At 41.6% G+C, this 27,175-nt stretch overlaps 1 protein-coding gene across 3 annotated transcripts in view; it reads right to left on the reverse strand.

The window, feature by feature from the left end:
- Positions 1-27,175, reverse strand: part of PAK3 (p21 (RAC1) activated kinase 3) — a 154,553-nt gene that overhangs the window by 38,674 nt on the left and 88,704 nt on the right. For 2 of the 3 annotated variants that reach the window (XM_070952034.1, XM_070952035.1), the window contains exons 2-4: positions 19,781-19,974; positions 17,192-17,292; positions 4,446-4,599 (exon numbers count right to left, since the gene is read on the reverse strand). In XM_070952034.1, coding sequence (XP_070808135.1) covers positions 4,446-4,599; positions 17,192-17,292; positions 19,781-19,952 — 427 coding nt within the window. In that variant the 5' untranslated portion in view covers positions 19,953-19,974. Of the gene's footprint in view, positions 1-4,445; positions 4,600-7,458; positions 7,504-17,191; positions 17,293-19,780; positions 19,975-27,175 lie in introns of all 3 variants that reach the window. The other variant, XM_070952036.1, reaches the window with a different exon arrangement.

Genomic DNA, 27,175 nt, shown 5'->3' on the forward strand with positions numbered 1-27,175 from the left:
GAACTGACGGTTGAGCTCCCCAACCTGATGGTTGTGGGAGATTTTAATCTCCCGTCAGCCGGCGAGACATCTGAGTTGGTCTGGGAGTTCATGGCCTCCAGGACGGCCATGGACCTGACTCAGGTTGTACAGGGCCCAAGTCACAGTGGTGGACACACACTCGACCTGATTTTTATCTCTGGGCAGTGGATAAATACTCGGGGTAGGAGTGAACTTTCTGTTCAACCCCTGTCATGCACTGACCATTTCCTCCTTAAGCTAGACTTTCCATCCACCAACCCCCACTGCTGGGAGGTGGAACCGATTCATTGGTTCTGCCCCAGGTGCCTGATGGACCCTGATAGGTTCCTGACGGAGCTTGGGACATTTTCCACTGACCTATCCCGTGATTTGCCAGAGGCCCTAGTGGAGGCCTGGGAACAGGCTGCCACCAGGACACAGGATCGAATTCCCCCTTTGCGGCCTCTCCCCTGACAGGGATCCCGGGTAGCTCCATGGTTTTCTGTGGAGCTTAGGGAGATGAAGTGTTGAAAGAGATGCCTAGAGGGCCGTTGGAGATCTTCCCGTTCCGAATCTGATCGAACACAGTTAAGAACCCATATTAGGTCTTACCTTGTGGTGATGGAAGCGGCGAAACGTGACTATTTCGCTGCTCTCATCGCGTCTGCAGAAAATCACCCAGCAGCCTTGTTCCATGTGACCCGCTCTCTTCTCCATCAGGGAGCGAGGGAGGACCCCTTGCAAGGCAGTGCTGAGGATTTTGCTCAATTTCTGCAAGACAAAATAGCTCAGATCCAGACGGGTTTAGACTCTGACTGGGCAGGATCCGACGAGGAGGTGGGAGCTAGTCTTGAAGCTAACATCTGGGTTGACTTTGACCCTGTTCCTATAGATGAAGTGGACAGGATTGTGGGTAGATTGGGGGCCTCCACATGTTTGTTGGACTCTTGTCCCTCCTGGCTTGTTGCGGCAACCAGAGAGGTGACTGGAGACTGGATCCAGGCGATCGTCAACGCTTCATTGAGGGATGGGGTCTTCCCCGCCGTACTTAAGGAGGCAGTGGTTTGCCCCCTTCTCAAGAAGCCTGCCCTGGATCTGGCTTCCTTGAACAACTTTCGTCCTGTCTCCAACCTTTGCTTTATGGCGAAGGTTGTTGAGTCTGTGGTGGCACATCAACTTCCACAATTCCTGGAGGAAACGGATTATCTAGACCCATACCAATCAGGTTTCAGGCGCAGACACAGCACGGAAACGGCATTGGTCACCCTGGTGAATGACTCTGGCGGGGCCAGGATGGAGGTTATTCCTCCATCCTGGTGCTACTTGACCTCTCAGCGGCCTTCGATACCATCGACCATGGTATCCTACTGCGACGACTCCAGGGGTTGGGGGTGGGAGGCACTGTTCTACAGTGGTTCTCCTCCTACCTCTCGGGCCGTACACAGTTTGTTTGGGCGGGAGGTCAGAGATCCTCCCCGAGGCCCCTCACTTGTAGGGTGCCGCAGGGGTCGGTTCTCTCCCCCCTGCTCTTTAACATCTACATGAAGCCACTGGGTGAGATTATTCACAGTTTTGTGGTGAGGTATCATCAGTATGCTGAAGATACCCAACTTTACATCTCCACCCCGGACTAACCCAGGGATGCACTTTCTAAGTGCCTGGAGGCGGTACGGATCTGGATGGGTAGGAACAGGCTCAGACTCAACCCCTCCAAGACTGAGTGGCTGTGGATGCCGGTTTCTCATGATATAGTGTCCCCATCACTTCGGATGGGAGGGGAGTTACTTACTCCCTCTGAAAGGGTTCACAATCTTGGCATCCTCCTTGACTCATGGCTGTCCTTAGTGGACCATCTGACGGCCATGACAAGGGGGGCCTTTGCACAGGTTCACCTGGTGCACCAGTTGTGCCCTTTCCTAGACAGGGATGCCCTCCGTACAGTCACTCATGCTCTCATTATCTCTCGGTTGGATTACTGCAATGCCCTCTACATAGGGCTGCCCTTGAGGTGTACCTGGAGGCTCCAGCTGGTCCAGAATGCAGCCGCGTGGGTTGTTACGGGAGCTTCCCGTTACTCCCGTGTAACACCACTCCTGCACAAGCTGCACTGGTTGCCGGTGGTCCTTCAGATCCGCTTCAAGGTGCTGGTGCTTACTTATAAAGCCCTTCATGGCATGGGCCCTGGGTACTTGCAGGACCACCTCCTACTGGCCTCCCACCGCCCAGTGCGCTCACATAGGATTGCCCTCCTCCGGGTGCCATCGGCCAGACTATGTCGGCTGGTGGCGCCCAGGATGAGGGCATTCTCTGTGGTCGCACTGACCCTCTGGAATGAATTACCCACTGGGCTCCGGACGGCCCCCGACCTCCGCTCTTTCCACGGTGACCTGAAGACATGGCTTTTTCAGCAAATTCCCTGATCTGCCGGGAGTTTTAATTGCTTGGGGATTTTAAATTGGATTATTTTAATATCATTTTATTGTCATGTTGTTTTATCATGTGAGCCACCCTGAGTCCTACGGAAGAAGGGCGGCATATAAATACGATAAATAAATAAACAAACAAACAAACAAACAAACAAACAAACAAACAAATAAATAAATAAATTTTACAGTATCCTTCCCCTGCTACACCCACCAAGCCATACCCACAGAACCGGTAGTAAAAAAAATTTAAAACCCACCACTGAATAACTCTTACTAAAAGGTAGAGTAGATCATTTGCAGGAAATGTGCAACATTCAGCTCAGGTCTATAAGACCCAGGGTCCTGAAGGTTGAAGGTTTGTTTCCAACAACTCTCAGGTTAATAATCTCCTTAGTTTAACATTATTATGTCTGAATCCAGAGAATCTATGGTTAGTTTTAATTACATTTTACGAAAACAGTCCACCTTAAATCCAGGGCTTTATGAAAGTGACTTTACAGGTCATCCTAGACTTACAACCCTTGTTTAGTAACTGTTCAAACCATTCAAAGTTACAATGAAAGAAGTGACTTATAACTGGTCCTCACAGATTGTTGTAGAATCCCTATGTGATCAAAATTCAGGTGCCTGGCAATCAGCTTGTATTTACAACAGTTGCAGCATCACAGGTTCACGTGATTCAACAACATGAATTTCAATGTGGAGAAAAGCAAGGTTTTACACCTGGGCAGGAAAAAACCAAATACAGGTTAGGCAAAACCTGGCTCAAAAACAGTAACTGTGAGAGGGACCTTGGACTCCTAGTAAAAGCTAATACAATTCTTGGTTGTATAAACAGAGGCATAAAATCAAAATCATGTGAAGTATTAATAGCACTTTATAAAGCCTTAGTAAGGCCACATCTGGAATACTGCATCCAATTTTGGTCACCACATTATAAAAAAGATGTTGAGACTTTGGGAAAAAGTGCAAAGAAGAGCAACTAAGGTGATTAAAGGCCTGGAAACTAAAAGATATGAAGAACTGTTGCAGGATTTGGGTTTAGCTAGAGAAAAGAAGGACTAGGGGTGACATGACAGCAGTATTCCAGTATTTGAGAGGTTGCCACAAAGAGGAGGGGATCAACTTATTTTCCAAAGTACCAGAGGGCGGGACAAGAAACAATGGATGGAAACTAATCAAGGAGAGAAGCAACCTGCAATTAAGGAGAAACTTCCTAACAGTGAGGACAATTAACCAGAGGAACAGCGTGCCTTCAGAAGTTGTGGGTGCTTCATAACTGGAGGTTTTTAAGAAGAGACAGGGCACTCACTTTTCAGAAATGGTATAGGGTCTCATGCTTGAGCAGGGGGCTGGACTAGAAGATCTCCAATGTCCCTTTCAGCTCTATTCTCATTGATTGATTGTTGATTCATTCATTCATTCATTCATTCATTCATTCATTCATTCATTCATTCATTCCCATTTGTGACCTTCTCAGCTGGCTTGCGACAAGTAAAGTCAATGGAGGAAGCCAGATTTGCTTAACTACAGAGTAGTGACTTAACATCTACAGGGATTCTCTTAACAACCATGGCAGAAAAGGTCATAAAAGTGACTCACTTAACAAGCACCCTGCTTAGCAATGGAAATTCTGGCCCCAGTTGTGGTCATAATCAAAGGGCTACTGGTAAAATAAATCCTAACTAAAAGTTTTGGCCACATAGGTCTTCTGAAGTTCTGAAATATGACACATATGCGTGGAAACTAAAATTATCACTCATCTGGCCAAAAGGTAGTTGTACTCCTAGACAGGGACTGCACACACTGGGTTTAGCCATTTGGGGGGTGGGGGGTTTCGTAGCATAATATGTGAACGCAGCTAGACCATCTCTAAACTATGGTTGTTATCTGCCCTCAAGTCAGTGTTGACTCCTAGTGACTAGATAGATATTCCTCATGACAAAGTTTTCATACCAATGTGGACATCCAGCTGCAACCTTTTCTTCTCACTCGCGATGGCACATGACCTTTGCTTACCTCCTGATGTAAAACTCATATATTTCTGATTGTTGACCGTCTCTTTGGAATCGTAGAATTTGAGAACGTCCAGAACAGCTTGTGGGTTTTTCTTCTGTTCCAGTTTGGTAATGTTGGAAGTCTGTAATAGCCTGGCCCACTGCTCAGGAATGCCCTGCAAAAGCCCAACAAGACAGGTGAGGCCTCAGAGAATTCTGCCCAAGCTCAGGGAGATGTTCTGCTAAAACAGTTCCTTAACCAGAAGCCCAGGTTTCCTGTAAGCCTGTAAGCCGTTAAAGCTAGACAGTTTACAGCGGCTGCAATCATTGTCTCATCCTCTCTTAAAACAAAGAGCTAATACCTGGATCCAATTTAAAAAACAAAACAAAACAAAGAAATTTATGATTGTGGCAAGAAAAGAAAAGTGCATGAAATTCATCCTGAAATCAATTATTGCAGGAAAATGGAACTAACTCCCTGCGATTCAGGGTTGATATGTGCCCCCTCTCGACTAATTTAGAAGTAAACCTGGTGGGCTTTAGGAACCTTACACTGGATATTTGATGTAGAGCTTTAAAAATGTGCTTTCTTCAAACAATAAGAGCAGATCCAATTTGTGTAGGAGATAACTCCTGGCTGGAGGAATAGGAGATACAGGTGAAACTCGAAAAATTAGAATATCGTGCAAAAGTTCATTTATTTCAGTAATGCAACTTAAAAGGTGAAACTAATATATGAGACAGACTCATTACATGCAAAGCGAGATAGTTCAAGCCTTGATTTGTCATACTTTTGATGATTATGGCTTACAGCTCAAGAAAACCCCAAATTCACAATTTCAGAAAATTAGAATATTACATGAAATCAATAAAACAAGGATTGTACATAGAATAATATTGGACCTCTGAAAAGTATAAGCATGCACATGTACTCAGTACTTGGTTTGGGCCCCTTTTGCATCAATTACTACCTTAATGCGGCGTGGCATGGATGATATCAGCCTGTGGCACTGCTGAGGTGTTATGGAAGATCAGGATGCTTCAATAGCGGCCTTCAACTCTTCTGCATTGTTCGGTCTCATGTCTCTCATCTTTCTCTTGGCAATGCCCCATAGATTCTCTATGGGGTTCAGGTCAGGCGAGTTTGCTGGCCAATCAAGCACAGTAATCCCATGGTCATTGAACCAGGTTTTGGTACTTTTGGCAGTGTGGGCAGGTGCCAAGTCCTGCTGGAAAATGAAGTCAGCATCCCCATAAAGCTTATCTGCGGAAGGAAGCATGAAGTGCTCCAAAATCTCCTGGTAGATGGCTGCGTTGACCCTGGACTTAATGAAGCACAGTGAACCAACACCAGCAGATGACATGGCTCCCCAAATCAACACAGACTGTGGAAACTTCACACTGGACTTCAAGCATCTTGCAGTGTATGCCTCTCCATTCTTCCTCCAGATTCTGGGTCCTTGGTTTCCAAATGAGTTGCAAAAGTTGCTCTCATCAGAAAAGAGGACTTTAGACCACTGAGCAACAGACCAGTTCTTTTTTTCTTTAGCCCAGGTAAGATGCTTCTGACGTTGTTTGTTGTTCAGGAGCAGCTTGACAAGAGGAATACGACATTTGAAGCCCATCTCCAGGATCCGTCTGTGTGTGGTGGCTCTTGATGCACTGACTCCAGCCTCAGTCCTCTCCTTGTGACAGTCCCAAACACTTTTGAATGGCCTTTTCCTGACAATCCTCTCCAGGATGCGGTCATCCCTGCTGCTTGTGCACCTTTTTCTTCCACACTTTTCCCTTCCACATAACTTTCTATTAATGTGCTTTGATACAGCACTTTGGGAACATCCAGCTTCTTTTGCAATTACCTTTTAAGGCTTTCCCTCCTTATGGAGGGTGCCAATGATGGTTTTCTGCACAACTGTCAGGTCAGCAGTCTTTCCCATGATTGTGATTCCTACTGAACCAGACTGAGAGACCATTTAAAGGCTCAAGAACCCTTTGCAGGTGTTATGGCTTAATTAGCTGATTAGAGTGGGACACTTTGAGCCTAGAATATTGAACCTTTTCACAATATTCTAATTTTCTGAGATTGTGAATTTGGGGTTTTCATGAGCTGTAAGCCATAATCATCAAAAGTATGACAAATCAAGGCTTGAACTATCTCGCTTTGCATGTAATGAGTCTGTCTCATATATTAGTTTCACCTTTTAAGTTGCATTACTGAAATAAATGAACTTTTGCACGATATTCTAATTTTTCGAGTTTCACCTGTACATGCTGGGGTAGGAAGCACCTCCTGGCTTGGACTTCGGGGACCATATCCTACATGTGAAAGGGGACACATCACATCTTACTTGTTCATTGCACGCTGCAGCTCATGCTGTGCCCACCAACATTAGAGGCTCCCCCGCCCCCCCAAAAAGCAGTCTATCATAGAATCATTGGGCTACTCAAAATAAGAGACCTTAGTCCATACTGTGCAAATGATTGTTCCATCTATTTTTGAAAACCTTCAGTGATCCACAACCCCAGGAGGCAAGCTATTCCACCAATTAATCATTTTCACTGTCAGGAAATTTCTCCTTAACTTCTAGGTTGGATCTCTCTTTGACAAGCTTCTTTCAGGGGGTTTAAGAAATGTTTAAAAACATCCAGTATAATTTCCTCCCCTCTGACAACAACCATTTCTTTCTGCTTTCTATGTCAGTGATGAAGACACCAGCAGCAGGTTGTTGTAACTGCCATTCTCTTGTTTCTGCCACTGCCACCCCCTTGGTTTGTCTCACTAGCCCTCAATGACATTTTGCAACCCACAGCCCCATTTTCTTCATTGCCGGATTCAGTTTAGGGTTCGATTATTTCTATTCTAAGAGGTTTTTCTGCAAAAATGAGAGATGAGATGGTGCTTGGTGGGAAGGGCAGTCCGTGATGGGAAAGTGAGGAGGAAAGCAAACAACAAACTCTACTGCACACACATGAAGCCTGCAATTGCAGCACTAAAACATCTCAAAGAAGCCACTTATTTTGGGCCTGTGACGCACCTCAGAGAGTTTCCCTGTATACATCTGTGAGCCACAGAGAGCTGGCTGCAATGGATGTAAATAAAGAAAGAAAAGAAAGTTAAAACAGAAGGTGGGGGGGGGGGGGAAATCAGAAGGTGGGAAAGAGATGGAACCCAGTGGATCAATATGTTTCCTATCTAATTGAGGGAAGTAACAAACACAAGGGGTCATTCACAAGTTACTGGGGATGGAAGAACATTTTGAAAAAAAAAAATAGAGAAAAAATATCACAGCCCAAAATTGGAAGCATAATTTTCTCGCTTGGAAAGAACTGTGGGGCTCTGGCTAATTTCATTTCTGGTTTGAGGCTGATTAAAGGGTCATTCATTTAAGTAGCCCTATGGACTTGATTTTCAAAAACAGGAGGGATTGGGGTTGAACAGATGAGACTCTTTCTTTTTACTCCTTCAATCAGAATTAATTTAAATTTACATTAAATAAAGTATATAACTTGATGCCAACGTGTCACTTCCCCTAGTGCTTAAAATCAGCACTGCCTGGTTTTTAAAAATTCATTTAGTACTTTTTAAAAAAGAGAACCTGGCATTCTCAGCCCCTCTTTGAGGGAGATGGGCAGTTTAGAAATATGAAATATGAATTAATTAATTCCGAAAGAAAAGGAACCAGCCTGTAAAAGCATCTTTATTTAGAATGCTTATGAGCCTTATTTGGGCATTCTTAGTAAGCAAAAAATAGGGGGCAGCAGGAGAAATTGAGGAAAGAATCAGCCATGAAATTCCCAAAGGTGCATTTCTAAAAGACAACTGGACTTTCTTGGTTTTTTTCCTTGAAAATGTCTCACTTCTCATCCAAGAAGCTTCTTCACTTCTGCAAGCAAACTTCAGTTCAGTTCTGTTCCAAACTTCAGTTCTTCAAGGAAAAAAAACAAGAAAGTCCAGTTACCTTTGGGACAACCATGACCTGGATGATGGAGAAACTCCATACATATTAAGCCATGCAAGTGTCTTCTCATGGTGCCCATGAAGTCCATTTAGCAAGAGCCCCGTGTGTTCTAAACTTTCAGAAAGTGCCCACCAGCACTAAAATTTTGCCTTCTATAGTTCAGGAAGCTATGACATCATTGCTTTAGTTCCAGATTGCTGTTTTCCACTTCAGTACTGAATCTGGGTTCTTCTACATATAAGACAGATGTTTGAATACTTCAAGGCTACCAAAGCTGGACCATCACTATGAATACAGAAAACTCTTATCTGCTCATTGTGGTCATTCAGAATACCAAATCCAGTCACAAAGAATCAGGACTACACATTAAATTCCAATTAAGCTGATTTATTGCTCACACTTATACTCAAGAATCTAGTCAACTGACAGTCAGCACTAAATTGAGTTAAATAAGAGTTAGATAAGACAGATAAGAATAAATGGAATTCAAGAGGGGTTGGACTTGGAGCGTTTATGGACATGTAACGATTCTAGGCTTAGTTCTGTCTTGACTCTGTCCCCAGGATATGCCTCTTCTCTTACAATGCTTGCCCATATTAACACCAAATTATACTGTTTCATTCTCTGATCTTTTATTCTAGACATAACTTCTTCTTAAAATCCAGGTTCTCCCTTTTATGTCAAGGCAACAATATTATGGCAACAATATAGAGCTCAACACTGGAGAAAGCTGTTTCCCCTATTCATCTTTCATCAATTTGTTCAGTGTTTTGTGTCCTGATTTTTGTTGTTCACAGTGGTGCCAAGCAACAATGAAATGGCAATGGGACATGCACAATCACAAGCAACCTCATGCCACCTGATGTTCATGATTGAAAGCCAAACTTCAGAGCAAGTGTCCTCAGTTATGATTTTTTAATGTAGCTATGAACAATGCAAGCAATTCAGCCAGGACAGTGATTGGGCCTGAGTGTCAAAAAAAAAAAAAAAGAAACAAAGAAAAGAAACAAAAAATCCCTGAGCACATTGCACACAACTCATGATGCTTAACACAGACAGAATGATGGCTATCCTCTGAAATGAAGGAGAAGCATTTGCACAGAATTAGAATATCCCCCACCCCCATCCACCCCCACTTAAGAGAAAGAATATGAAATGCAGGAAAAATATTTTTTGCCAAAAGTCCTTAGCAGAGGAATCCTTGCTGCAATAAACTTATCATTAGTTTTTTAAAAAATCAGATCAGTCCTACAGAAAAACTCATTTAGCACAATGATCACAATGCCTTGGTCGGACCCACAAAAATGTTTTAATTTTAAAAAAGAATCAGAAGGAATAAAAATGAAGTTATTTATTTATTTTCATGCCTTTTAATAAAAGCAGACAAGACACATACAATATGGAAACATCATCAAATATATGTAATGTATCGTCCATTGTGAATGCTAAAATTTAGTGACTTTGGAGATATGCAACAGGCATCCAAGCCAATTGATAGGAACTAATTATTATTACAAAATTATATATATATATAGTCAAGTTTCCGAAAGATGCCCTAATTAATTAAAGCAAAGCTTTCAAGTTGCCATATATATATATATTGTCTTCAATGAAAATATTGAAAAGCATAGGAAGTAATTTTAATAGTACTATTTTTAATAGTAGTGTTAATCTCTTTTAATATTATATCAGCCTGCTCCATCGGATCTTGCAAGGGGAGTCTGCTGTGGCTACCATTGGCCATGAGCTACTTTGGTGGGTCACAGGAGATGTGCTTTCTCAGCTATGATGCCAGTCTTATAGAATATCCTTCCCCCCAAAAGTATTAGAGATATATTTGAAAGGTCTCTAAATTAAATCCACTAATTTGCTGACCAGCTGTGCTCCAAAGATGATAAAAAAAATCCTCTCAAATTACTTTTGAGATGCAAACATGTGGAGAATGTTACCAAACTACTGAGGCAACTTCATAGTAGCTGAAAATGTAGAGGAGTTTTGGAAGAACCTGATATTAACTTTCACTAATATGGTTTAAATATATACCTCTCAACACAATTGAAAGAAGAGCGTTGAGAAAAAAAACAAATTTGGGACTTTTTCTTTAAGAACATTAACAAGGTTGAGGATTTTGTGATAAAAAGAAAGGCCTATAACCCAATGGTAAAACTTCCAGAGGAGAAATTTTTTTTTACTCCATGAAGATAAGCTGTGACTTAAACTCAATGAGTTAACTGGAATTAAGATGGATTTTTCTTTGTTTGATATGTGTAACTGAAAGAAAAGTTTAATCCAAAATTTGAAAATGTAATATTTATATATGTTATCGAAAATGTATTTGAGAGTACCTATATTAAAAGAAAGTTAAAGAAAATGATGTTCCCGTTTAAAGAAAAATGTGTGTTAAAAAGGTTGTTTATAAAAGAAAAAAAATTCTATAAGGGTAGTTTGGAGGGAAGGATCTAAATGTAATACTGAAGTTTAAAATTTGTATGGTAAGAAAAGGATGCATTAGAAAATTTTGACTTAAAAAGAAGTGTTTTTAAAAAGGTTAGTACTTTAAAAAAAGGTGAAACAGTGTTTTTTTTTCTTCAGTAAGGTCAAAGAATTTGAAAGAATACAATGAATCTTGTTAATAAAAATGGTGACAGTTCACCAAGATTATTAGGTACAAACAGAAATACATACTATTTCCACATCAAGGAAGATAAAGCAGGAATGGTTAAATTGTTTATTTTATTTAAAGAGGAAAATATATTCTCATTTGGATATCACTTCTGGATTTTGTGCTTGTGATGAAAAAAAAATGTAACTTTGACTTCAGTTTTGTTGATCAGAAAAATTTGTCATTATAGAAAAGGCTAGTTATGAATATATAATGTATAAACATACAGTATACCGACACACATATACACACACACACACACACACACACACACACACACACTAATGTGTAAAAGCAAATGCAGGGCCGAGCTGAGGATTTTGTGCAGTATCTGTATGACAAAATCGCTCAGATTCGGGAAGGGCTGGCCTCTGACTGGGTATGTCCGGACGGGATGACTGAGGCAGGTCTTGAGAGTGTTATCTGGGGGGAGTTCGATCCTGTGGCTCCCGAGGACATGGACAGGGTCCTGGGACGGCTGAACGCGACCACATGTTTATTGGACCCGTGTCCCTCCTGGTTGGTACTGGCTTCCCGGGAGGTGACACGAGGCTGGCTCCAGAAGATTGTTAACGCTTCTTTGAGTGAGGGGGTCCTACCGGCCGCTTTGAAAGAAGCGGTTGTGAGGCCCCTCCTCAAGAAGCCCTCTCTGGATCTGGCTGTTTTGGCTAACTATCGTCCAGTCTCCAACCTTCGCTTCGTTGCGAAGGTTGTTGAGAGTGTGTTGGCGCAACAGCTTCCCCGGTACCTGGATGAAGCTGTCTATCTAAACCCGCTCCAGTCCGGCTTCCGGCCTGGGCACAGCACGGAAACGGCATTGGTCGCGTTGGTGGATGATCTCTGGAGGGCTCGGGATAGGGGTTGCTCCTCTATTCTGGTCCTGTTAGACCTCTCAGCGGCTTTTGATACCATCGACCATGGTATCATGTTGCACCGGCTGGCGGGATTGGGAGTGGGGGGCACCGTTCTGTGGTGGTTCTCCTCCTACCTCTCTGACCGGTCGCAATCTGTGTTGACAGGGGGGCAGCGGTCGACCCCGAGGCCAAGACCGAGTGGCTGTGGCTTCCGGCGTCCCGATATAGCCAGCTGACGCCATCGCTGGCTATTGGGGGTGAATCACTCGCCCCCACGGAGAGGGCTCGTAACCTGGCCATCCTCCTGGACGCACGGCTGTCTTTAGAAGATCATTTGATGGCCGTGGCCAGGGAGGCTTTTTATCAGGTTCGCCTGATACGCCAGTTGCGCCCCTTTCTAGATCGGGACTCCCTACGCACAGTCACTCAGGCACTCGTCATTTCCCGCCTGGACTACTGCAATGCCCTCTACATGGGGCTCCCCCTGGGGTGCAACCGGAGGCTCCAGCTGGTCCAGAACGCGGCCGCGCGGGGGATTATGGGGGCGACGAGGCGCTCCCATGTGACACCTCTCCTGCGCGAGCTGCACTGGCTCCCGGTGGTCTTCCGGGTGCGCTTCAAGGTGTTGGTGACCACCTTTAAAGCGCTCCATGGCTTAGGGCCGGGATATTTACGAGACCGCCTTCTGCTGCCAATAGCCTCCCACCAGCCAGTACGCTCGCACAGAGTGGGCCTCCTCAGGGTGCTGTCCGCCAGACAATGTCGGCTGGCGACCCCCAGGGGGAGAGCCTTCTCTGTGGCGGCGCCCACCCTCTGGAACAACCTCCCCCCAGAGATACGTACAATAACTGACCTCCGGATTTTTCGTCGGGCCCTGAAAACCTATTTATTTCAACTAGCTGGGCTGGCTTGAGTTAAATTTTAAATTGATTTTAAATTGGATTGTTTTAATTTACGGCCAAAATATTTAATTATTTTAAACTGTTTTTAAATTTTGTATGTTTTGTTTTTATTTTGGCTGTTCACTGCCCTGAGTCCTAATTGGAGAAGGGTGGTATAGAAATTGAAACAAACAAACAAACAAACAAACAAACAAATAAATAAATAAATAAAATAAAAAGTTGAGTTTGGAATGTTTTTATCTTGTACTGTGCTAAGAAGAGTCAGAAGTCAATACCTTTTTTTCCCCTTGTATCTCACACCCTCTTTTCCCCACTCTTTTACCTTCCCTTATAATTTCCTATTTTTATCTTTTTTTTCTTTGTATTTTATATAATAAAACAAATTTTAAAAAATTGTTACCAGAATATTCTTTCCCTCCAAAATTAGATTGATTTTGATATTCCAAAAGGCCTTCAAGACCTGGTTGTGTGACCAGGCATTAGTCTCCCATGGATTCAGAGACTTGGTTATATGCCGTTCAGAAGATTTATTGCTCAAGCCTATACACAGGAATCCAAACAACTAAAGTTCACTACTAAATTAGCACCAGAAAAGATTCAATAAAATTCAAGAGTGGTTGGACATGGACCATTTATGGCAACGTAATGATTCTAAGCTGATGACACACTTCACTCTGCCTCCCAGCTCCTCCTACTCTTCTCCTACATCTTCACTTTGATTGTATTTTGGGTTTACAGGGTAATTTTCATTACAGTCTTTTATATTTGTATTTGCTGTTTTAAAAATCTATTGTTATGCGCTGAACCATGGTTGCCTTCAGTGTTATAAATGTCTATATAAACTTGATTAATATTTTTTAATGGAGAGAAGTTCCCATCAAAAGAAATGTGCTAAAGTCATAACGTGGTCTTGATTTAAAATACTCAACACTGAATTTGGAACTTGCTTAATCAATAAACTTGCAAGGTAATCCAGCAATATCTAATTTCTAGAAACAATTATGGGATTATGGAAGTAGGAGCTCTGGGCTCATAAAAGAATAAATTATCTGGTGATTTTAAGGATACCCCAGTAATCCCTTCCTTGCTGTAGAAATTGGCCCCTATAAACAATAATCTTAGAATCATAGACTCCTAGGGCTGGAAGGGATCTCAGAGGTCATCTAATTCAACCCCCTGCTCAAGACAGGAGACCTTATACCATCTCAGAAAAATGGCTGCCTATCTTCTTCAAAACCTCCACTGATAGAGCATGCGCAACCTTCTAGAGGCAAGCCATTCCACTGATTAATCATTCTCACTGTCAGGAATGTTTTTCTTAATTCTAGATTGGCTCTCTTTTTAATGATCTTAATGATTTACAGGCAATTCTGTTAATCAACAGTTCCTGATAGAACAACCAGTTCTTTTCAGAATTATTCTCTCCAAAATTGAATTTTTCACTGAAACCCCCTTTTAAATATCTCCCTTCCAGGGCATTGTAAAAGGCTCCCGCCTCCTGTTTCTTAAACTCTTTTGTCTTGAGAAATCATTTAATTTGTTTCCCAGTCGTGCAAGGAAGGATAATGTGTGGTATTCCAGATGTGCATGGAATCCCTGATCTGTCCGTCATCAGACATTAAGACTTCTGTCACTTAATGTAGAAGAGGCTGCATCAAAATGGATTTCTCGAGTCTTCAATGGAGAAAAAAATTGCAAACCAACAAGACGATATGGCTGATTTATTTTCTGTGACACATTCTTCCACCGACTCTTCCCAGCTTGAACAGCCTAATGTCTTTCCTTGGGAATGAATCAAATAAGGGAAGTCAAAGAGACAGTCTGGCCTAGCGATTAAGGAACCAGGCTAAAAATTGGGAGACCTTGAGTTCTAGTCTCTCTTTAACCATGAAAGCTGGTTGGGTGACTTTGGGCCAATTCCTCCCTCTCAGCCCAATTTACCTCACAGAGTTATTGTTGTGGGGAAAATAGGAGGAGGAAGGGGTGGTGGATATGTTTGCTGTCTTGAGTTACTTGTACAAATAATAAAGGCAGGATGCAAATAACTATGCCCCACAGTAAGGGGAAACATGATTGGTTAAGCCAGCAGCAAGAAAGTAACTCAGGATGTGCAAAATTCTGTGTGTGAACAGAGAACGTTCTGTACAAGAACAGCTGGTTGTGATAATCTCTACCTAAGTCTAAAGATGTGTACTTCAGATTTGGGCCATATCAGTGGTGGGATTCAAAAAATTTTACTACCAGTTCTGTGGGCATGGCGTGGCTTGGTGGACATGGCAGGGGAAGGATACAGTAAAATCTCCATTCCCGCCCCATTCCAGGGGAAGGTTACTGCAAAATCCCCATTTCCTCCTGATCAGCTGGGACTCAGGAGGCAGAGAATAGATGGGGACAGGGCCAGTCAGAGGTGGTATTTACTGGTTCTCAGAACTACTGTATTTTTCAGAGTATAAGACGCACCGGAGTATAATACGCACCTACCTTTTTTGGTGAGGAAAAGAAGAAAAAGAAATCTCCCTCTGCTTCTGAGCAATTTTGCCTCATTGCAGCAAACAGCAAACAGCCTGCTTTACTTTCATTTTCTTTTTCAGCATAGCTTGATTAGCACAAGGGAAAAAAATCTGCCCTAGCCATTTACCTCTTTGCAGCAAGCAGCAGAGCCCTGCACAAAACAGCTGAGAGCAAATCAGCTGAGAGTCAGGAGGCTGATCCAATCAACTGGTGCTAATTAGGCTGTGCTGAAGCTGAAAGGAGCTGTTTTTTTCTTGCTGTTTGCTTGCAAGGAGGTAACTGCTGTGAGGCAGAGGCCAAAGGGTGGGGGCCAGTGGGTGGGCAGGGCTACATTCGGTGTATAAGATGCACCTAAATTTTCACCCCCTTTTGGGGGGAGAAGATGCATCTTATACTCCGAAAAATACGGTACTCAAAATTTCTGCTACCGTTTCTGCAGAACTGGTCAGAACCTGCTGAATGCCACCTTTGGCCACATATACAGGTAGCCCTCTACTTATGATCATTTGCTTTAATATTAGCAGCTTCAGGCTTGGATGGGATGCAGATGGGAGACACCAGGAGTTCCTTAGATATCCAGGAGTACTGAAAAAAACCCACACTAAAAGAAAACAGTGTGGCTGGTGGGGAATCCTGGGAGTTGAAGTCCACCCATCTTAAAATAGCCAAGGTTGAAACACTGGCCTGAACAATAACAAATTCAGCAATGGCTATATGTTATGACCACATGCCAGAAAACCATAACTCCCAGTCTCTCTCTTCATTTGGACTTGTTCCCTTGCCAATATTTGACATGTAGGTCAAGTGATATCTGGATGGGCACGGTTTGATGTTCAATATAAAGTGTAAGTTCCTCAGGTATCCTATGAGCTGGATCAACAGAGCATATTCATAGCTCATAATCTTCCCTCCTTTGGGGAGGGAAACAACTTATAAAGTCTTCAGATCCATATACCTAGATAGGTTTCGACATTTTTTTTAAAAAAATTGATTTATATGCCGCCCTTCTCCGGAGACTCAGGGCGGCTTACAATGCGTTAAGCAATAGCCTTCATACTTTTGTATATTTATACAAAGTCAGCTTATTGCCCCCACAAACTGGGTCCTCATTTTATCTACCTTAGAAAGGATGGAAGGCTGAGTCAACCTTGAGCCTGGTGAGATTCAAATTTACAGTAATTGCAGACAGCTGGTCACAATGCTTTTAGTCTGCTGAGCCACCAGGCTCTTGCTACATTGTTCTCCATTATGGTTCATGATGAAGTCATGTGTAGCTGTTATCTGAAAGGCAGACTCAGTGTGCATTGAACATATCTATGGCATATGACCCCATGTGTGTACCTGTTCTAATTAATACCAAGCAGGTGGTTAGCACTACCTCTATTCTCACATCCATTTCTGCATTCAAGAAATACAGGTAGTCTTTGACTTATGACCACAATTGAGCCCAACATTTCTGTTGCTAAGTGAAACACTTGTTAAGTGAGTTTTCCCCCATTTTATGACCTTTCTTGCCATATTTGTTAAGTGAATCACTGCAGTTGTTAAGTTAGTAACATGGTTGTTAACTGAATCTGGCTTCCTCCATTGACTTTGCTTGTCAGAAGGTCACAAAAGGGGATCACATGATCCCGGGACACTGCAACCATCATTAATACATGCCAATTGCCAAGCGGCTGACTTTTGATTATGTGACCATAGGGATGCTGCAATGGTCATAAGTGTGAAAAACGGTCATGTCCTTTTTTCAGTGTCATGATAACTTTGAATGGTCACTAAATGAAGTGTTGTAAATCAATGACTACCTGTACCAGTACAGGACTAATGACTGGGAAAGGAAAGGGTGTAGAAAGTAGGCAGACAAGGAAGAGAAGACTTACTGTGAATTCCCCAGTGACGGCATCAAAGCCAACATGGATTGTGTGCTCGAAGTCTGAAGGGAGAGAAATTTCAGGACGTTCCTTTTCTTTCTTCTTATTGGCTAGGGGCAAAATGTTAACAGCCATTTATTTCTGTGTAGTCATTTGTTCATCGATTTTCCTGTCTGGTTTATTCAAAGCAAGAAATAGAAGGGCAGGAAGAGTAAAATAAAATTGGATTTGAAAGGATCCTCGGCAATATAACCTAAAGAGCTTTATGCATTTATCAGATTCTGAAGCATTTTCTGCTTTGCTGCTTAACTGAATAGAAATACCAATAAATATTTGTAGCTCAGGCTTGAAATCAGGGGTACTTGGTGCTCTCTGAGCTTGGTTGTTTTCTTGCAGATGTTTCATTACCCAAACAAGGTAACATCATCGGTGCTAGAAGGGAGTGGGTATTGTGGAGAAAAGGAGAAAGAGAAAGAATGGGAGGAGGGGGAGGAGGAAGAGGATTGTGGGCTCCTTGATGTTCTCTGACTTGGTTGTTTTCTTGCAGATGTTTCATTAACCATAACAAGGTAACTTCATCAGTGCTAGAAGGGAATGAGGTTTGCTCTCCTTGTAGCACTGATGATGTCATCTAGTTTAGGTAATGAAACATCTTCAAGAAAATAACTAAGCTCAGAGAACACCAAGGACCCCTGAATGGAAATACCACCCTAACAGCACCACCTCAATGAGTTTTCTCAGAACCTGGATCACACTTTTTTTTTTTTAATTTGATTTATATGCCGCCCTTCTCCGGAGACTCAGGGCGGCTTACAATGCATTAAGCAATAGCCTTCATTCTTTTGTATATTTTATACAAAGTCAGCTTATTGCCCCCACAAACTGGGTCCTCATTTCACCTACCTCAGAAAGGATGGAAGGCTGAGTCAACCTTGAGCCTTGGAGAGATTTGAACCAGCAGAAATTGCAGGCAGCCGTGTTAATAACAGGGTGCACTAAACCACTGTACTATCAAGGCTCTTACACATGACATTAAACCATAGTTTGCTTATGATCCTGATATGAAAACCATCAATTATGGCATTGTGTGTGAAGCCAGGTGCTATAATTTAATCTTCAAAGATTATGCATAAAATATTGGCTTAATCCCAAGTGACTGGAGCTGTCTTTACAAGAGATTTGGTTCCTCTTTACAAACCCCATGTTCTGTGCAGGAGCATCCACAGGGAAATCAAAATAGCACCAATAACATGGTGACAGAAATTATGTTTTGGAGTTTCATATGACCCTATGAAAAAAATATGGAGAAATTTTTATTTTAAAATATCTCAGAAGAAACTGGCTATTGTTTCTCTTTATAGATATCCCAAGGTCCCAGAAAGGTTGAGATGCCAGCAAGGAAAGTCAGCATAGATCAATTTAAAAGTCTCATCTTAATAGGGCTGCATAAGTAATGTCTTCATTGAAAAATTCATTTAACCCAAGAATTAAAGATGGAAAGTCTATATTTAACCTCTCTGTCTAAGGAATGGCAATTTTTTAAATTATTTTTTTAGCCAACATCACATCCTGCACTTAAGAGGAAAGGAATTATAATGGGAAGACATAGCAAGATCAGACTGCTTAAACACCAAGACGTCACTCAATTAAACTGCCTACCAAGACAGAGAGAGAGATTATTTTGGGATTCCATATGACATGTACCTCATCCTGGAGTTCAAAATAAGTAACTGAAAAGTGCTGATGCTCCAACTGATGCACTTTTAAGGAACTTTCCAAATGCTGAGAATGTGGATGCACATCCTCTGCCAAGTTGTGACATGGGGAAGGAGGAAGGAGGAGGAAGAAGAGGAGAAAGAGGAAGATGAGGAGAAAGATGAAGAGAAGGAGAAGGAGAAGGAGAAGCCTACATTCACTGGAAGAAGCAGGTGATTGAGAGATCCAGCTCCAGAAAAACTTGTGCCAATCAAAATAGATAATTCTGGCATGAACTGATAGTCCAATTAAATTTCTTGATTCATAAACAATTCACTCAGTTATATAGTTTGAGCATGCTACCTTGTAGTTTCTCAGCATTGGTTCATGGCCCAGAAGGGGTCTCAACCTATCAAACTGTGGTTTATTCCATAAAGGTTGGTTCAGCAAAAAATAGCTAAGTATGATTTATGAAGCTTTTTGCCCTTGGCCTATCCCTGTCTGACTTGCTTGAGGTCAATTGGAATAATCCCAGTTCCTGTGGCCCCTGAGGAAAAATAATTGCCCACCCCTGCTTCAAATGGTTTGCTATATACTAAATTGTATTTATTATATATTCAAAGCAATTAAAATAAACAGAGCATGGTTAAAGTAATTTTTATGAGTCTAGCCAGATGTTGGGGGGGAGTCACAAAAATGAAGATGGCCATTGCATCTACAGAATCAAACTCCTGTCCCTTTTAACATGCAACACATGAATGGCACAGGTAAAAATGAGGCACAGTTTCAAAGACACAGTGGCAGCCGCTATCTTGACCATTTTGCCCTCCCCGCACCACCCTGCAGAAAAACAAGCATGAGGAAAGAAGAGGCCAGGAGACTTTTGCTAGGCTGATACGTTACTTTTATCTCCTCCAGGGAAGATGGAGCGCAGGCGAGCTTTCCGGTTCTTCTCTTCAGGTGCCATGGGAAGCGGTTTGGAACTGTGGTTCAGGGCCGAAGAATCACGATTGTTACTGTTCATTCTCAAAGGAGGCGCAGGAGGTTTTTCTTCAGTATCCAGGCTTTCAGACATCTTCAGCAATTCTCACAGCTTCCTGGCAAGCAAAGAAAGGGAGGAAAGGAGAAGAGAGAAGTGAATGAGGGTTGGTTAGGAAAAACAGGAAAGCTGAAACAAACCAGAAATGTTAGATTAATGATTGGGTATGTCTTGTGAAAAGAACTAGGGGTGACATAATAGCAATGTTTCAATATTTGAGGGTCTGCTACAAGGAAGAGGGGGGAGGGTCAACCTATTTCCCAAAGCATCTGAAGGCAAGACAAGAAGCAATGGATTGAGATTAATCAAGGAGAAAACCAACCCAGAACTAAGGAGAAATTGTTATTATTAACCAATAGAATTTTATTTATTTATTTTATTTTATTTTATTAAATTTCTATACCGCCCTTCTCCCGAAGGACTCAGGGCAGTGAACAGCCAGAAGATAAAACACAGAGATACAAAATTTAAAATAGATTAAAACGAATTAAATAATTTGGCTGAATTTTAAAATACCCCATAATTAAACAGATTAAAATTTGTATTTAAAATTTAAATTTAAAAGAGGAGAAGATTTAGGCCAGGCCAGCTTGATGAAATGGTTTGCCTTCAGAAGTTGTGACTGCTCCATCACTGGATGCTTTTAAAAAGAGATTGGATAGCCATTTGTCTGAAATGGTATAGGGCAGTGATGGTTAACCTTTTCCAGACTGAGTGCCCAAAGCACGCGCACATGTGCACAAATGCGCATGTGTGCATGCCTGAATCCCCAAAATGCAATGTGTGTGCGGCCCCCACACATACGCCCCGCCCCCCATGCCTCCACGTGCAGCCCCTGCACATGCCCTGACCCCTGCGCATGTGTGCATCCCCTGCATGCGCCCCGACTGCCACGCATGCACACCCAGACTCTCCACACTCGCCCTGCATATGCACGGCAGAGACCCAAAGACTAGCTGGCCAGCGGGAGGCATGTGCTGCATGCCACTTTGCCATCACGGGTATAGGTTCTTCTGCTTGAGTAGGGGGCTGGACTAGGAGAACTCCAAGGTCCTTCCATCTTTTGTTGTTCTGATATTCTGTTATGTCCTTCCAGATAGGCTTATGGTTGTGTTACTAACAATCCAACTATTGTAGTAGCTATTACAAACTCTTAGTTAGATATCTTGGACTACAAGTAGCTTAAAGCAAGGGACAAAAGTTCTAAGGTACCACAAAGCTGTGTCAGCTGCCATCCTAATTTCTCAAACTGCCCCACAGCAGCATGGGGGCATTATGGGAAATTCAACTGTTTGGCATTGGCCAGAGAACACCTCACAGAATCTTCAGAGTATTTTCCCTGGTTGAAGTAACCCTGGTTGGGTTACTACATAACAATCTTGCTGGATTCTTATCCTCAGTCTTTTTTTCCTCCACAACATAAGGTTCCTACTTCTTTGCAGTGTCCCACTGACCCAGACATCACAACTGCTGGCTTGCAGTGAAGCCCTTTCACAAATAAGTTAAATGAATCTCAACTGGATTTTAATTAAACCAAGGGCTGAGGTAATTTGAAAGTCTGGAGCTAATCAACCAACAGGTGGGAATAAAGAGACAAGGGAGTTTATTGAAGCAAAGTGCCCAAATCAAGACTAGGTGTAGGTGTAGGCACACAACTCAACAACTCCATTCAGAACTTTCTGCAGTTTGGAGAAATGTTTCAAATGAGTGTTGAATCCTTCTTCCCCATATGGTGTATAACAAAGTAGATCTGAATGAACAAAGAAGTCACTTAAACCAAGAGAGGTAGGAGATGGGGATTCAAAGAACAGCAGCTGTAGTTAAGAAATGTGCTTGTCTCCATAATGGTCTCAGATTCACGTATGAAGTAAATAGCAAGCTTTTTATCTGGAGGAAAATCTGGATAATTAAAGAGAAGACCTCCCTTCCACAAGGAGCATCTTTTGGGGATGCTGTCTGATAAGTTGATGGACTAAATTCATGTGGCTACCAAGCATGGAAGGGAAATACATCAGATGAAACTTGCTAATGATATTCCTGATGTTGTGGATTGTAGATAGATCAGATGGAAGCACAACCATTTGACCAGTTTGTGATATTTGCCACTATTCATTTTGGATAACTGATATGCAGAAAAATATGCTTTGAAGGCCAGGAATAAAACACAGAATAACAGGGTTGGAATCTGTTGTGTTTATCTGTTCTATTGCCTGTTTCCCACAAAGAAATGAGAGGGGAATCCATCAGTGATACTAGATATTAGATGACCAGATGTTAAGACATGGACTGGGGCAACCATTTCCTCTCAGATGCTTCTGAACTTCAATTCTCTGAATTCTTTTCCCATGAAAGCTCTTCAAGCACTATGGGCCATATCTTTCACAAAACTGCTTCAAGACTTCCAGATTATGTGAGGTCTTCTTGCAGGATCAGGTATATTTCAATGGTCCCAATCTGGGTTGATGAGTAATCCTGAAATGTTAAGATCAACCTATAAGTGCTCTCACAAAATTGCTGCTCGGTTAGGTGAAGTCAGATACAACAGAGCTGTGATCCAGGAAGTAAACTGGAGAGAATATTTCCCACCAGCCTCTAATCTATTCAGATATTCTTGGGCAGATGGGTGTGCCTCCAAAGATATAGATCATGGGTGTCCAACTTCAGCAACTTTAATACCTGTGGCCTTCAACTCTTTTTACTCTTCAATATCTTCATAAATGACTTAGATGAGTGAAGAGAAGGGGAACTCAACAAATTTGCAGATGACACTAAACTGGCAGAATAGCCAACACCCCTGAAGACAAACTCAGGATCCAAAAAAATCTTGACAAACTTGAACTATCCAACAAAATGAATTTCAAAGTGGAGAAAAGCAAAGTTTTACATTTAGGCAGGAAAAATCAAAGGTATAAGTACAGATTAGGCAAGACCTGGCTCAAAAACAGTAACTGTGAGAGGGACCTTGGAGTTCTAGTGGATAATCACTTGAATATGAGTCAGCAGTGTGCAGCGGCAGCCAAAAAAGTGAATGCAAACCTGGGTTGTATAAACAGAGGCATAGAATCAAGATCATGTGAAGTATTAGTAGCGTTTTATAAAACCCTAGTAAGACCAAACCTGGAATACTGCAACCGATTTTGGTCACCATACTACAAAAACGATGTTGAGACCTTAGAAAAAGTTCAAAGAGGAGCAACTAAGATGATCATAGGCCTGGAGATTAAAACATATGAAGAATGGCTCCAGGATTTGGGTTTGGCTAGTCTAAAGAAAAGAAGAGTTAGGGGCAACATGATAGCAGTATTCCAGTATTCCAGGGGCTGCCAGAAAGAAAAAGGGGGGTCAAATTATTCTCCAAAGCACCAGAGGGCAGGACAAGAAAGAATGGTTGAAAACTATTTCCTGGAATCAAGGAGAAACTTCTTAACAGTGAGGACAACTAACCAATGGAATAGCTTGCCTTCAGAAATCATGGGTGCTCCATCACTGGATGTTTTTAAGAGACTGGACAGTCACTTATCTGAAATGGTATTGGTTCTCCTGCTTGAATAGGGGCTGGACTAGAAGACCTCCAAGGTCCCTTCAAGTTCTATTCTATTCTAACTCCCAGAATTTCCCAGCCAGCCTTGGTCCTCTGATCTAGGCTATGGGTCTTATTTCTTTCTTTCTTTCTTTCTTTCTTTCTTTCTTTCTTTCTTTCTTTCTTTCTTTCTTTCTTTCTTTCTTTCTTTTCTATCTATCTCTATCTCTCTATCTCTCTAATCTATCTATCTATCTATCTATCTATCTATCTATCTATCTATCTATCTATCTATCTATCATGTGTATATAATTTTATTCAAAAGACTAAAATACAAATACCAAAGGGATTTTTTTTCCTCTGACAAAAGACAAAAAACAAAAACACATATGCCCTCAAATTTTTTCTTTTTAATTCACATTTTTTAATGTTCTTATCTGGTTTTTTTATTGTCTTTATTAAATTAATTTCCTTTGGTCTCTATCATTTTTTTCTCTTCTAACAAGACCTCTTCATTCATGGGGGCCCAGGAGCAATATTGGAAATAAAACCTGATGCTTTGCTTTGCAGGACAGTAACTTCCAACTTCCAAATGTCTTTTACTGGAATGAATGCTAAAAGATAGATAGATAGATAGATAGATAGATAGATAGATAGATAGATAGATAGATAGATAGATATAGATATAGATATAGATATAGATATAATTAGATTGATTGATTTATGATATATTTGAAGGATAATGGACACCATGTCTTATACTGCCTGCCTGTCTGTTATCTATCTACCTATCTATCTACCTATCTATCTATTGATATCTATCAATATCTACCAATATCTACCTAGCTAGCTAGTATCTTTTGGTACAGCAACCAAACAAGACAGATACTGATTCAAACAGATAGTCAGGACTGCAAAAAGAACAATTGCACGGATAGGGGGAGAGCTGAGAAAATATCTGCAGACCTCTCACATCCTCATAAACTGTTTCAACTCCTCCCCTCAGGACACCACTACAGGGCATTGCATGCCAAAATAACTAGGCACAAAGACAGTTTTTTCCTTCGTGCCATCACTCTGCTGAACATTTAATTCCGCAGTACTGTCTTATATCTAAGACCATTAACCTTCTCATCTTTTCTACCACCTTCGCCTATTGTTATATGATCACTTTACTTTGTTGTTTGTAGAGTTTATGCATCAAAGACAAATTCCTTGTGTGTCCAATCACACTTGGCCAATAAAGTATTCTATTCTATCCTAAATAAAACCCAGCCTGCCACTCAGCCTGAGGGCATCAAAAGAAGCCTCTGCAGCCTCTTTGAAATTGACAGGTGCGGGCAGACAAACTCAGGGGCAAAGGGACCTCAATTCCAGTGCACACCTGATGTGACTTGAGACCCATCACAATTTGAATCATTTGTGCCATGACATCACACTGCACAGCATGGCATTGTGGCTTGGACTAGAAGTCTCTCTTTGCTTAAGGGAGCTGCCAGGAGCTTTAAAAATAAACCAAATGTTGAGGATGGCAGTTTTTTCCTTGGCTTGAAAGCAACTGTATGTTCTCCAGTGCAGATCGCGTTCCTGCCTGCAAATCTTGGCCCATCAAGGGAATAAGGATGGACTTTTGATGATGCAATCAAATGTTTGGCTGGCTGGCAACGAAATGCTTTAGCAGCTTCCAGGGAGCAAAGCAAAGATATGGGTTACTCACACACCATCCATTTGTAAACAAAAGTCAGTTTGCTAAACTATCCCTCCCAGGAGACTTTTGTAATAGGAGCCTTTACAAAGATTTCTATTAATGGGTCTTGACCCAAATAGCTGATGGTGTCATTGTTTCCTAGAGGCTGAATTCAGCACTAGATTTTTATTTGAGATCTCAGCTGTGTTTCAGGCACCCAATATGACACAAAGCACCATTCTTTGTACCAAAGGCAGGCAGAAAGATCTATGATCATAATATGTTGATGGGGGCAAAACTAACAAGGAAAGCCGTGAGCTAATGTTACTCCAACAAGCTACACCAGGCTAAAATGTGGTAGTTTGCTGAGTGTGTGAAGTTGAGCATCACACTGCATGATAATACATTAGTTTGACGAGTGCATACTATGTAAACATGGCATTTCTGTTTTGTTGGTACAAATTTTTCATTTAATTTTTCATTTTAATTTTATTTGACAAACAAAAGTTACAAATTCAAAAAAAAAAAATAACAAAACCAAAATGTGACAGGGACAATAGGCAGTTTAGAATTAAGTCACTCTGTGAGTCTGACCATAAAAGCTAAATTGAATATTCATTGTTAGGAGGAAGAATTTAGATGATACAGAGGTGACTGGAAAGCACAGGTAGTTCTCGACTTAAAACAGTTTGTTTAGTGACCATTCAAAGTTATAACAGCACTGAAAAAAATGACATTGCCATTTTTTACACTTATAACTGCAATTGCATCCCCATCCCTTGAAGGTCTTTTAGTCCAAACCCTTACTGAAGAAGGACAAATGGCTGTCTCTTTTTAAGAGCCTCCCATGATGGAGCACCCACAACTTCTGAAGGCAAATGGTTTCACTGGTTAATTATTCTCATTGTCAGGAAATTTCTTCTTAATTCTAGATTGCTTCTCTCCTTGATTAATTTGCATCCATTGTTTCTTGTCTTGCCTTCTGGTGCTTTGGAAAAACCCCTCTTCTTTGGACCCCCTCTTCTTTGTGGCAGCCCCTCAGATATTGGAAGACTGCTATCATGTCTCCTGTAGTCCTTCTCTTCATTAGACTAAACATAGCCAGTTCCTGCAACCATTCTTTATATGTTTTAGCCTCCAGCCCCCTAATCAATCCTACCTCTCAGAATTTTGCTAAAACATCACATTCAAATTCTAGACTGCAAAATTTCAGGTGTTCCCTAAATAGGGGCAAAGAATTAGCCTTCTACAGAATACTTTGCCTCTAGACATCATCTGGAATTTTGCAGTTCAAAGCTGCTAGACCAAGTGAAAATCCACCCCAAATAAATTTGGCATTCCTATTACCTCAAGATATATTTAGCAAGGCAGTAAAACCTTCAATGCTTAATCTTTCCCAATTTACTCAGTCAGATGTTTGTCACATTAACAATTCACTCAAGCTTGGTTTGGAGTCAGAGACTATTGTTTTTCCTTACAGCCACATATCTACCGGTAAGCATGCAAAGTCTACACTGTACCCATGACAACAACCTGAAAGGCAAAAATGGTTTACTAATCATAAGAGCTAAAATCAAATATAAAATATGACAGCTGATCCCTCTGCAGCTAGAGCAGCACTCCTATCTAGATCATAAGAAATACAGTAAGTAGCACCAAGTTAAAAAATAGGAGGAAATATTGGCAAGAAAACAAAGGCAATTCCACTGCAAAACATTCAACCAGTAGACTAATAAAAATTCCAAAGATGCTTTTTCAAGAGGCAACTGGACTTTCTTTGTTTTTCCGTGAAGACATTTCGTTTCTTATTAGTGGTGAAATGTAAAATTTGTTACTACCAGTTCTGTGGGCATGGCTTGGTGGGCGGGTAATGTGACTGGGTGGGCGTGGCCAACTTTTTTTTTTTTTTTACTTTTTTTAAAGCATTTTTTTACAACCTATTTGGGCGAATAGGTTGTAAAAATGCTTTTAAAAGGTAAAACAGGCTCTGACGATCACAGCTGCGGTGTGCGATCATCAGAGCCTTTTTTTACCTTTTAAAAGCATTTTTTA

This window comes from Pituophis catenifer, unplaced genomic scaffold, assembly GCF_029215685.1.
Source record: "Pituophis catenifer annectens isolate HBS135680 unplaced genomic scaffold, rPitCat1.0.hap2 SCAF_11, whole genome shotgun sequence".
NCBI lineage: Eukaryota > Metazoa > Chordata > Lepidosauria > Squamata > Colubridae > Pituophis > Pituophis catenifer.